At 46.2% G+C, this 12364-nt stretch overlaps 1 protein-coding gene across 3 annotated transcripts in view; it reads left to right on the top strand.

Annotated features, from left to right (window-relative positions):
* Positions 1-11693, top strand: part of RANBP10 (RAN binding protein 10) — a 66394-nt gene extending 54701 nt beyond the window's left edge. The window contains exons 8-14 of one of the 3 annotated variants that reach the window (XM_005152309.3): positions 3398-3506; positions 4264-4412; positions 6883-7078; positions 8141-8265; positions 9080-9225; positions 9713-9824; positions 11013-11693. In XM_005152309.3, coding sequence (XP_005152366.1) covers positions 3398-3506; positions 4264-4412; positions 6883-7078; positions 8141-8265; positions 9080-9225; positions 9713-9824; positions 11013-11143 — 968 coding nt within the window. In that variant the 3' untranslated portion in view covers positions 11144-11693. The remainder of the gene's footprint in view (positions 1-3397; positions 3507-4263; positions 4413-6882; positions 7079-8140; positions 8266-9079; positions 9226-9712; positions 9825-11012) is intronic. The other 2 variants (XM_031051929.2, XM_031051930.2) reach the window with 2 other exon arrangements.
* The last annotated feature ends 671 nt before the right edge of the window (positions 11694-12364 follow it).

Consider the following 12364-nt stretch of genomic DNA (forward strand, 5'->3'; position numbering starts at 1 on the left):
CAGTTTCACACATCAGGCTAAAGGTAGTATCTATGGTGCTTTCTTGGAGGTGGTGTCAAATCAATGGAGAATAGAATGGGTTACCTTGGATTTTACCTGAACTGAGGTGACTGCAGCAAAGATCCTTTAGGGTTTGGATTATTAGCTTTTTTGGGTTATTAGTTTCATTAGCCTGCTTATAGCCATCCAGACACATAGGTCTATTTTGACTCTAGCTTCCAAAGGTAATGAGCTTTCTAGTCCCTTCGCACATTTTGTTTTCATGTAAATTCTTTGCATATTGAAGATTTTGCAAACTTGTAGCCAGTGTGTTTAGCTTGCACTAGGTGGAGGATTTGCATTCACTGTCTGGTTTGGTTACTGCTGTTGCCTCCATAGTGGCTTATATCTCAGCTGGGGAGGCTGTAAGGGCTTTTGGTTCATGCAGAGTAAGGCTTTTTGGCTTTCTCCTGCTGTCTGTTTGGTTTGCTTTCTTTTTTTTTTTTTTTTTGCTTTTCTATTCCCAGTCTCAGCTTGCAGAGTCACAGAACATTGGTGTGTTTTCTGCATTCTCCTGGCTGTTGACTACAGGCTACATTCCACTCTGTAGTTTCCCTTCTCTTTGTGAACAGTTCCTCATGTGACTGTTACGCATGGGGAGCATCATGCCCCTTTGCAGCTCACTCTCCATACATTACATGCGTTTAGCCAGCATTTAGGTTCATCTGGGAGCTCTGCTTAGTACCCACAATAACTTGTAGCTGCTGGCCGGTAGTGCTCATGGGCTTTATGCTTTCCAGGTCATGCACTGTGCGACTCTGAGTTAAGTGTTCTGCTGGTTTAGCTTGGTGGTAAAGTCTTCTGGAGGCATATGAGACTGTGTAGTCTTGTTTGTCTGAAAACAGGTCATGAGGCAGATGGAGAAGCTGTGAAGCTGGGACTTAAATAAAAATTGTAAGAAATATAGAGATGGGAAAGCAAAGAGAGGGGGAAATAAAAAAGCAATGACATCTGTGAGAGCTCCCAAACAAGGCAAAGTAGACAGCTGTTAAAAGCAGTGAGACATACAACAGAGAGTGAAGGAGTGCAACACATGTGTGCGTGAGAGCCACCTCTTTGGTTTTAGCTTTCAGCTACGATGGCAAGCAGATAAACACTGAGACATGGGAGCCTAGACCAGTCATTGCACATTATTACTTGAGGATTGCTAATAGGGATTTCCAGGCTGGGCTTTCAGCTGCTCATGACTTGCAAAAAGTCATGACTCGCTGTCATTAGAGCACCTCACAGGTGATCCAAAACCTTCTCTTTGTTGTTTGTAAGGAGTCCTGGAAAAACAGAGAAGGAAGTGCAATGAATTTGTAGTTTTAAGGACACTTAGAAGAAAACAAAATGTGAACCTCTGTAGATCAGCAGCTTTGCTGAGTGTTCAGGGGTGGGATCTCAAGTCTTACACTTGTGTCTTCTGACCCACTGTGAGCCATGAACACCCAGGATCATAGATGGCTTCTGCCTTGTGTCTTTGCACCTCCTAGAAGAATACAACTTTTTCAGCTATTTCTAGCCTAGTCAGTAGGTGGTTCTTGGAGCTGGCTTATGGATGCCACATCCTTACTGCAGGCCAAGCTCAGGTGTTACTTCAGTGCTTTGAAGTGGGACTAGCAGGAACCCAGTTTTGTTGGTATAACTACTTCTACTTCGAGATAGGTATATGTGGGAAATGGCACTGGGCTGTGGCTTAAGCCCACAGGCCCTATAAGAATACTCTGCTGGTTTGATGCTCAGACATACAAACACTTCCAAGTGTGAACCAGCCAGAGGATGTAACATGGGTGTGACCTGGGGTCTTCACAGAATTATTAGGGTTGAAAGGGAGCTCGAGATCATCCAGTCCAACCCTCTGCCAAGGCAGTACCACCTAGAGCAGGTCACACAGGAACCAGGAGGGTTTTCAATGTCTCCAGAGAGGAAGACTCCACAACCCCCCTGGGCAGCCTGTTCCAGGGCTCTGCCACCATCAAAGGAAGTCGTTCTTCCTCATGTTGAGGTGAAACTTCTGTATCAGTTTATGCTCCTTCTCCTCTTGGTGGGCACCACTGAAAAGAGTCTGGCACCATCCTCCTGGCACCCACCTTTGAGGTATTGATTTGCATGGATGATGGTGATATAATTAACAATCCCCTCTCAGTCTCCTCTGGAGTAAGCAGGCCCAGCTCCTGCAGTCTCTCATGAGAGAGATGCTTGAGACCCCTGATCATCCTTGTGACCCTCCACTGGACCCTCTCCAGTAGCTCCTTGTCTTTCTCATACTGAGGAGCCCAGAACTGGACACAGTTCTCCAGATGGGGCCTCTCCAGAGCAGAGTCAAAGGGGAAGATCACCTCCCTTGACTGCTAGCCACACTCCTGCCAGTGCAGCCCAAGGGTACTCCTCTTCCTTCTGGCTCAAGGGCACACTGCCAGCTCATAGTCAACTTACCATCTACCAACACTACCAGGTCCTTGTCAGCTGAACTCCTCTCTAGTAGGTCAGGCCCCAGCCTATGCTTGTACTAGGAGTTCTTCCTACCCAGGTGCAGGACCCTGCACTTCCCCTTGTTGAAACTCATTAGTTTTCTCTCCAGCCTATCAAGGTCCCACTGAATGGCAGCGCAGATTCCAGGTTTGTCAGCCACTGCCCCTAGCTTTGTATCATCAGCAAACTCTAGCCCTTGAGCCAGGTCACTGATAAACAAGTTGAATAAGACCAGACCCAGTATTGATCCCTGGGGAACACTACTGACTACAGGCCTCCAGCTGGGTTCTGCTCTGCTGATCATGACCCTCTGAGCTCTGTCATTCAGCCAGTTTTTTATACACCTTACTGTCCATTCATCTAATTTGTATTTCCTAAGCTTACCTACCAGGATATTATGTGAGACAGTGTTAGAAGCCTTGCTGAAGTTGACGTAGGTAACATCTACTGCTCTCCCTTCATCAACCCATCCTGCCACATCATCATAGAAGGCTATCAGATTGGTCAAGCAAGACTTACCCTTGGTGAATCCATGCTGACTACTCCTGATGACCTTCTTTTCTATGTGCTTGGTGATGACCTCTGAAATTGTCATGTCCTGCTTTCTTTTCCATGGCTACATAGCTCTTGGGCTAAAGGACAGAAGTCCCAGAGCACCCCACCCCAGCACATGCCAACTTCTCCTTCAGATCCTTCTACTCTTGGTGTTTCTGAGCTACTAACAGAGCCTTCCTCATTTTCACAGGCTTTTGCTCACCCTGGTCCGTAATAAGATGTGGTCCCCAGTGTTCCCTAGACGTTATGCAAGGTGGTAGTGGGGAGCCATGTGGCATATGTGAGACAATTCCTCTGGCCATTCTTGTTGGCCAGTCCTGTGTGTCAATGAATCTCCTTTTGCTTTCAGGAATACAGAAGCTAGTGCTAGCAGGCAGAGTGGGAGAGGCTATAGAAGCCACCCAGCAGCTCTATCCTGGCCTCCTAGAACATAACCCCAACCTGCTCTTCATGTTAAAGTAAGTATGAATAGCTTTTTACTCCCTAATACTGAAATGCTTAGGTGAAGGAGAGAAGGAGGCTGTCCAGCCATCCAGTCTGGCTGTACACCTTGGTCTGAATTCAAATTGTTTGAGATCCCTTTGGGAGCAGGTGAGAGAGGACGGAGGTTCAGCCCTTTGCACAGTGCTTGTAGCAAGGTAGACCTAGCCCTGTTGTTGCTGCTCAAACCTGGTATGGCTTTGCCTCATGAGGGAGAGATACGTGAAATTTTTGCTCTGTGAAGGAGTTTCTGCTCCTTCACAGATGGTGTTTACTTGTCTTGAGGAGATCTTGCAACAATGGAGCATGTGGCAGTCACTGTGAAGGTTCCTAGAAAGGCAGAGGTATAGAAAAGGCTGCCTGGGGAAGAGTTTAGAGGGAAAAAGAGTTTATGTGTCCCAGTTCTTCCAGCTGTACAGAGTGGCTCTCCCCAGACGTGGTGGAGATGAAAGCACACAGTTTATTCTTACTACATGCAAATAAGCTTGCTTTTTGGGAATGTCTCAACATTCATTAACTTCGAAGTTGAAGTTTCTGAACTCCTTCCTCCTACAGCATTATCAGAACACTTGCAGTACATGGGTAGCAGGAGTCTGAAATGTCTTTTTGAAAGCCAAGAAGTTTAACTTATATGCAGTTTCCAGAAGTTCTCTGCTTGGTAACTGAGGAAGCCTTGGTGCAGAGCATCCTGGCTGTCACGCAGCTTCTTCTCCTTCTTCCCTCCTGTCAAACCAGGTGTCGGCAGTTTGTGGAGATGGTGAATGGGACAGACAGTGAAGTCCGTTGTTTCAGTGCCCGCAGCCCCAGATCCCAGGACAGTTACCCTGGGTCCCCCAGCTTAAGTCCTAGACATGGATCAAACAACTCACATGTTCACAGTACTGGTAAGTGTGTTCTCTGTGTCTCGTAGTGAAAAAGCAAATGTCAAAGGTGGACATGGTTATGTGTCCACTTTACCTGCTACTTTCTGTGTATTATTCAATGAATGCTCCTTTCCTTTCTGATAACCAGCTGAGAGGACATATGTGATCATAGGTGTCTCTACACAGTTGAAGAATTACTTTTGCATTAGTTATTTTCCACTGACAGCTGTCTGCACAGCAGGGGTTTTTGTGGAGACAGTGTTCTCACAGGAGAATGGATATTTGGTATATGAGCTCTAATAACTCTGAAAGATACAATAAGGCCGGTGGAGGCCTGAGGAAGCTTAAGCAAGCAAGATAAGAAGAAGCTGGAATTCACTGAGTTATGAGAACTGTGGACTGTTGGCAAGTGTTTGAGGTCAAGTTCTCACATCTGTGCTTAAGCAATTATATGTTAGTCCCTAAGGGTCTTCAAGACAAGTATCCAATCATAATATGCCAAATTGCTGTAGGTGTGTGTAAGCAATAGTCTATAAGGAGTTAATGCTTTGCAATAAATGGCTTTTTGTCTGATCATATTGATCTCTGACTGAGTCCATTCCGCGGCAGGTTTTTTTCACAATAAAGAAGCTTTTGAAGGTAGCCTTCTCATGCAGCCACTAGTGACTCTGTTTCACTGACAGAGCTGTGTGAGGAGGTGTGAAAAACAAGGCCTGCTTCTGGACCTTGGGGTTTCCAAAAGAACTGCTTTTCAGTAAGAACTGAGCAGAAGATGCTGCTCAGTTCTGGCCAACTGAGTGAAAGGTTAGGGGAGTTGCCTTGCATGAGAGGGTCTCCCTGCCCCATGGACTTTGCTCTGCAAGTTCTAAGCATGTGAGAAGGGAACAGTTCTGTTCCTTCAAAGCTGATCTCTGGAGCATCAAGTCTTTGCAGTTAGGGAAATTAAACTTCATGGTTTGAAGTGGAAAGAGCAGGATAAACCAGGACACCCAAGATATGTTCCTTAGGTAATTACTGACTAAGGCTTTGAAGATGGAGTGGACCAGGGAGTATGACCTGCAGAGCCCCTGAAAACACTCAGAACTGCTTCACTGAGCCTTGAGCTGCTCACAGCCATATAAGTGTATTTTGTTTCAGTATTCTGACTGCTGTGCACAGGCAAACACTGAAGGGAAAGGAAGACAAGTACTTGAATGCCTCCAAGCTGTCACTCACCTTCCTAAACCAGCATCTTTGTTTTCCTGTGTTGTGTTGTGAGGAACCCTAGGTATGTTTCTCCGACTAGGTAGTCAGAATCATCCTATCAGTCCATAAAAGCTCTTGTTAATACCTGTTTTCAGCCAGAAAATGCTTGCATCTGCAGCAGAAGGCAGCACTCATATGTATGTGTCTCCATCCATGGGACATCACCTTCACAGTTCTCTGTGTCAGACCTTGTGCGTTGAAAATAGTGATCATTTCATGAGTGTGTATTTTCAAAGGTTAAGCAGAATTGTTATGCACAGTCTGCTGCATCTTTGTCATTAAAATGCACAGAATTGCTCCTTGTTTGAATCTCTGTGTTGTCATGATAAAAACATAAATAAATTCCCTAGCTGTTACTGTGTGATTAGCTGATGAATTTGGATGTATCACCATTTCTGGAAGAATAGCCATGCCAGGTTCCATCATCTAGCCAAGATCTTGTGGTCAGTAGTGGTTTGCCTAGGGAAGAATATCTGAAGATAGAAAAACTATAATGATGTTTTTCCAAGTTATTATTTGAGACACTAGTGATTCATAGTTGTCTTGACATTAAATAGCCCCTGTAAGGTTAGCCAGTCCTATCTAAATCCGTATAAAACTTGCAGTAATGACTAAGGGTTTTTGTCTTGTGTCAGTGAGTTCCACAGCTTGTTAGACACTGTTGCAGGGGGAACAGTTGAGATTTCAAGCCTGACTCTCCTTTCAGTGTTGTCTGTTCTCCAGAAGCTCGTGATTTTTAAGAGGTTTGTTCTTACGTGCTGAGTGTTGCGTGAAACAAATATACCATTTAAGATAGGTTGTGGAAAGCCTGCCAAGTTATTACTGCCAAAAGTTCTCCTTGTTGTCCAGTTTTCACCTGTGTTTAGCTTTTCTGGATAGGGGGTTTGTGAGAAATACTTGGTTTTGTGAGAAGAGAGTTTGTAAACTTCTTTACAGACTATCCATGCTTCATATTTCAAAAATAATTTCTATACCTATGTGAGCTGTTTCTGCTCATCTTTTATTTACAGCCTGGTTTTAGAACTTCCTTCAGCTCAGATGTTGCTGGTGAGCAATGGAATTCCTTCTGTATACATCTGTGTTTTCTCTAAGACCCACTGAATTTAAGAACAATAAACCATAATTGAAGCTCTGAAGTCTTATTTTGCTTTCTTCCTTTGGAGTCTGCTCTCTTGATAAATTGCTGGCTTCACAGTATAGCGATACTGTCATTCTGGTCTCATTTTTCCTTCCTCTTGACTTACAGGAGCAGATAGTCCAACCTGTAGCAATGGAGTTGTGTCCATGAAAAGCAAACAGAGTCACAGTAAATACCCAACACTGAGTTCATCATCTTCATCTTCCTCTTCCTCCTCCCCGTCATCTGTGAACTACTCTGAGTCCAATTCTACAGATTCTACCAAATCTCAGCAGCACAGTAGCACGAGTAATCAAGAAACCAGGTATTTTTTTCTTCCTTGTAGATGCCTGAGAAGGGTGAGATGGTGGGAGAGGGCTCTTTCTGAGTCTAATTTGTGAGGATGTGTAAGTGTGTTTGTGGTGTGTGGGGTGTAGGTGTAGGCTTCAGGAGGAGCCAGAAAGGCATCTGTCCTGCTCTTCTGAGCAGCAGAATTATCTACAAGATCACTACTGTTCCTAGCAGAAACAAGCCTGTTCCAGTTCCCCTGGTCTGGCTTAGGCTTGGAGGCTCATAGAATAAGACTGGTTTATGTGGGAAGGCACCTTAAAGCTCATCCAGTTCCCACTCCTTCCACAGGCAGAAGCACCTTCCATTAGACCAGGTTGCTCCTAGCCTCGTCCAACCTGGTCTTGAACACTGCCAGGGATGGGGCAGCCACAGTTTCTCTGGGCAACCTGTGCCAGGGCCTCACCTCCCTCACAGGGAAGAACTTCCTCCTAAGATCTCATCTCAGTCTTCCTCTGTCAGTTTAAAGCTATTCCCTGTTGTCCTGTCCCTACAGGTCCATGTCAAAAGCCCCTCTCCAGGTATGTTGGCAGCCCCTTTAGGCACTGGGAGCTGCTGAAAGGTCTCCCTGGAGCCTTTTCTTTCCTCGGCTGAATAAGCCCAGCTCCCTCAGCCTGTCTCCAGAGCAGAGCTGCTCCAGCCCTTGCAGCATCTCCATGGCCTCCTTTGAACTCACTCCAACAGCTTCAGATCCCTTTTTGTATTGTTGCCTCAGAGCTGGACACAGGACTGCAGGGGGGTTCTCCCGAGAGCATAGCAGAAGGAGAGAGTCCACTCCCTTGACCTGCTGCTCATGATCTGGGAATGCAACCCAGTGCATGTGAGGAGATCTCGGCTCAAGTGCACACTGAAGCTGGATCGTGGGGAGCTTCTTGTCACCCACACCTCCAGGTCCTTCTCCTCAGAGATGCTCCATCCAGACTGTATTTGTGTTTGGGATTGCTCTGACCCAAATGCAGGAACTTGCCCTTGCCCTTGCTGGACTTTGTGAGGTGTGCACGGACCTACCTCTGACTTTTCTTTGTTTCTTTCACCTCAGTGACAGTGAGATGGAAATGGAGGCTGAGCATTACCCTAATGGAGTCCTGGAAAATTCGTCTACCAGAATAATGAATGGCACCTACAAACATGAAGAGATCCTGCAAACAGATGAATCCAGCATGGGTAGGGCCTCAGAAGCAGGAATGGTAAAGGGAAATAGAAAGAGTTGGTATTGAGAGTTGAATTGTAATTGGACTGGGGGAAAAAAAACACATACCCACTACAGTGAATGAAGTTTTCAAGATGCCTGTTTCACAGGGAAGATGAATCTGTCCTGGAACTAAATTAGGTCTGTTTTTTCATAGTCTCTCTCCAGTGCTGGTGATTTGGAGCTGGGAAAGCAGTAGGAGTCAAAGGGTTGTTCAGCACTGGTCATTAAACCAGCTTAGAGCAGTCCTGGCACTTCTGCCAGCTGAGGAACTGAGCTGTGGAAAGGTGGCTGATGCCCAGTCACAAAGTTCAGCTTTGGGTTGGGAGGGAGAGGATGAAATTGGGAATTTTTCCAGGTAGAATGGGTCTTGTGGGCAACCCGTTCTGGGAAGTTGGTGGTGTTAGCATCTCTGACTGAAAGTTTTTGGAGTCTGGGATTGGTTAGACCAGGAGTTTCCAGGTTGTGTGTGCTATCCTACACACACGAAGAGGAAACATGGCTGGAGCTGCAAGCTCCCATGATTTTATCAGAAGACTTGATATGTAGCTAGTCCTCAGGCATTAAACAAACTGAGCTTAAGTTTTCCCTGTACCTCAAAAGTACTATAAAAAAATACCACTGGCTCTTGCAGTTCAAGTATCACAGAAAGCTTTGAGTGAGATAAACTCAGAGTGGAGAGCAGCTACCTGCTCCAGAAGGGAAAGGAGTTTATGGGTGTCATGTCACAGAGTGGGCAATAGTGGGGAGTGAAGGATAATTGTTAATTCTCCTCTGCCTTTTCTCTAGAAGACAGCTGCCCCCAGAGGCAGCTGTGTGGAGGGAACCATGCTGCTACAGAACGAATGATTCAGTTTGGACGTGAGCTTCAGATTTTGAGTGAGCAGCTTTGCAGGGAATATGGAAAGAACACAGTGCACAAAAAGATGCTTCAGGTAAGCCTGGGCCTCATGCTGCTTTGCAGCCGTTCTGTGGGCCAGCACTAGGTTTGTGGGCTCCTTTGCAGAGCTGTGGGTATCCCTCACTTCCGCTCTTGGTGAGGAAGAGGGGGCCTGCATGGAGATCAGAGGTGAAAGCTTGGTGAGTGCAGATTATCTAGACAAAATTTTCAGCACAGGACAGAATAAACACAGTTCCTGTCTGCCTTTCTGGGGCAACTATATGCATGCTCTTCTCTCCAGGTGACTACCTGCCTTCTTGTGCTGGCTCCCCTGCCATGAGGAGGGGACGCCCTTTTTAATCCTCTGTCTCGATAGCCCAGTGTTGTCCCTTGCTGGCAAGAAGAAAAAGGCCCTTTCTTTTCAGGAGACACGCACCTATCACCTTGGTGAGGGCAGGAGGTGCCCCAGCTGATGGACCAGGTTTTCCCGTGTCTTTGCAGCCGTGAATGACCTTACTGTGCCTTTTTGTTCTCTCATACAGGATGCATTTAGCTTGTTAGCTTACTCAGATCCTTGGAACTGCCCTGTTGGTCAACAGCTGGACCCAATCCAGAGGGAACCTGTGTGTGCTGCTCTTAATAGTGCTATACTGGGTAAGGCCTGGTTCCTATGTGAGTGTCACCTGCTGGACATATGTCTCAAGGGCTGTCCTGTGTCAGGAAAGCCTGTGAGTGTCAGGAAAAGCTCAGAAATACTTGTACTTATCTTTTGCCTCTCGTCCTGTTGCTCAGAACTGAGAGGGCAGTGATGCAGAAAGGAAAGCTTACAGAGAACGAATCCTTCTGATGTAGTCTGCTTTTCACTCCTTTTCTTGGGTCTTCCTCAATGCTGCTTCCAAGGATGTTCCTTAGGATTTTCCTCCCCTGCTTATTAAAGAAGCCAAGATCTTTTTTATACATTTCCTACCTCTCCTTCTTGCTCTGAACTCACCTGAATCATTTTGCTGGCATTACCAGAGCTCTTTTCCATGCTGTCTGGGTTGGCAGAGGCTTGTCCTACCATCATCCTACTTTCTGGTAGAGAATGCAGTTGCCGTGTTGCACTATCTCATAAGTGAAGCAGGTTTCCATAGTGCAGGATGTAAAGCAGCACTTATATCCAGCTTTGAGCTCAGGCAGAACGTGCAGAGTTACATGTGGACAGAGTTTGTATTCCCTTCAGGCATTGCCTCTGTGTGTTTCCATCATGCGCTATACTTCTTATAGCCCAAAGGGCCTGGCTGCCTGCAGTCCAGTGTCAAAATCGGGGCTGTGGTAATGATCTAGCCCTCAGAAGACACCTTGTCTAGGTCAGGTGAGGATTCCTTCTTGTATACATAGCAAACATGATGTTGGAAAAAAGCAGTGACCAGTGAGTGAGTTTGTCTGGTGCTTGGACTGCTGTGTACACTTGCATAAGTGGGAAAGATGGAGAGGTTGCCTCTCATTTGGTCCCAGTTTCTCCTGATTTTCCTTATTCTTCCACACTTTGATTTCTCGTGTTTTGGGAGTTTTGCAGCAAGAGCTCCATTGCCTTTTTTTTGCCCTGGCCACCACAGTAGCACTTTCTCAAAGGCTGTGGTGAGCTGTGGCTCCATGTGGGACATATCATGGGTGGTGGGGTGTGCAGAGGAGCAGTGGTGCAGAGCCACTGGTGCTCAGGAATAGCTTCCTTCCAGAACCAGCACTTTCTGCCAGGAGTGCTGGGCTTGATGCCTGGGTGGGACTGAGTGGGACTGAGCACAGGCAGCCAGCACGCAGCTGGACACCTCTTCTAAACAGATTTCTGTTTTTTGCCCACAGAATCTCAGAACGTGCCAAAGCAGCCCCCACTGATGCTTGCCCTGGGCCAGGCCTCGGAATGTTTGCGGCTTATGGCTCGCGTGGGCTTGGGTTCCTGCTCCTTTGCCAGAGTAGACGACTATTTGCACTAGCCACCAGAGCAAGATGGAGCTGACATCGTTGAGTGCTGCCCTTCACCTACTGTTGCTGCCACTCTACACCACCACCTTGTTCAATAGCCTGACCTCCCTGCCACCAACACCCCTCTAGCACACACATGCACACTGCCTGTGAACTATTTGAGTGAGTCCCTCACTGTGTGGCTATTCCCAATCCCAGGAGCGGCTGGGGGATCTTATCTGTCTCTGTGCCATTGCTGTGGCTCTAGTGGCACTCAATATTTTGCTGTTTTTTCTAATGTAGCACCTTCCAATGTAGGGATTTCTCTTCTGATTTGAGCTGTTTCTCATGGATCCACCAATATTGTATCTGGAGAGTTTTCCCGGGCTGATGTCTGCTGATTTACTGAGGAAGCTCATCAAGTTGCTGCCAACTTGTTCTTTTCTTCCTTTCTTCCTCCATCATGCACATACAGCATCATCTTGTGTGCTAGTTATCTGAACTCTTCTCACAGTGGCAGCTCAGAGGGAATTTTCTATTTTGCTTGAATCCTGTTTATTAAAAAGGTCTCTTACACCTCCACAAAGTCATTGATGTATTTATTGCCCACAGACTCAGTCCCAGCCATACACATCATACAACCCTTCGGGAGATCTAGTGACGTATGTCCTGTCATGCACTAATGATAAAAAGTGGAGTAGCTTGGTCCTTTGTGATGCATGCCTCTCTTAAGAGCACAAGGCTCTCAAATCCTTGTCTTTGTGAGTGGAAAGATTAGAGGACTTGACATTGCCTCTGTTAGTGGCTGAACTGTAGCAGCATCTTACAGTCCTGAGAAATGGGTAAATCAAGCTCTCTCAGCAATAAGAAGGACAAGATTGTTGAATATTAAGTTATCTACCATTTTGTTGGTAGAAGCAGGTCATTGGCCTCCAGGGAACATCCATGGATGCTGCCAGTTGGGCTGTCAGTTTTGGTGTTAAATCACAACCCCCTATTTTTCTCCATATAGGGCAGTTCTGGCACTAAAATTCAGTAATAATAATACTGCTTCTCCCAGGTAACACTGATCTAAATGAGTACTTTTAAATTTGGAAGTGTCTTGGGAACAGTAAGCTGACCTGTGCTCACCCTTGCAGGTGGCACATGGCTGAGATCAGGCTGTGGTTTAGATCAGTACCAACTTTATAAGGTCTGAGCCATTCAGAAGGAAGCAGAAGCATTTCTTTATGGAGTGCTAAGAATATTATTCT

Source organism: Melopsittacus undulatus, chromosome Z, assembly GCF_012275295.1.
Source record: "Melopsittacus undulatus isolate bMelUnd1 chromosome Z, bMelUnd1.mat.Z, whole genome shotgun sequence".
Classification (NCBI taxonomy): Eukaryota; Metazoa; Chordata; class Aves; order Psittaciformes; family Psittaculidae; genus Melopsittacus; species Melopsittacus undulatus.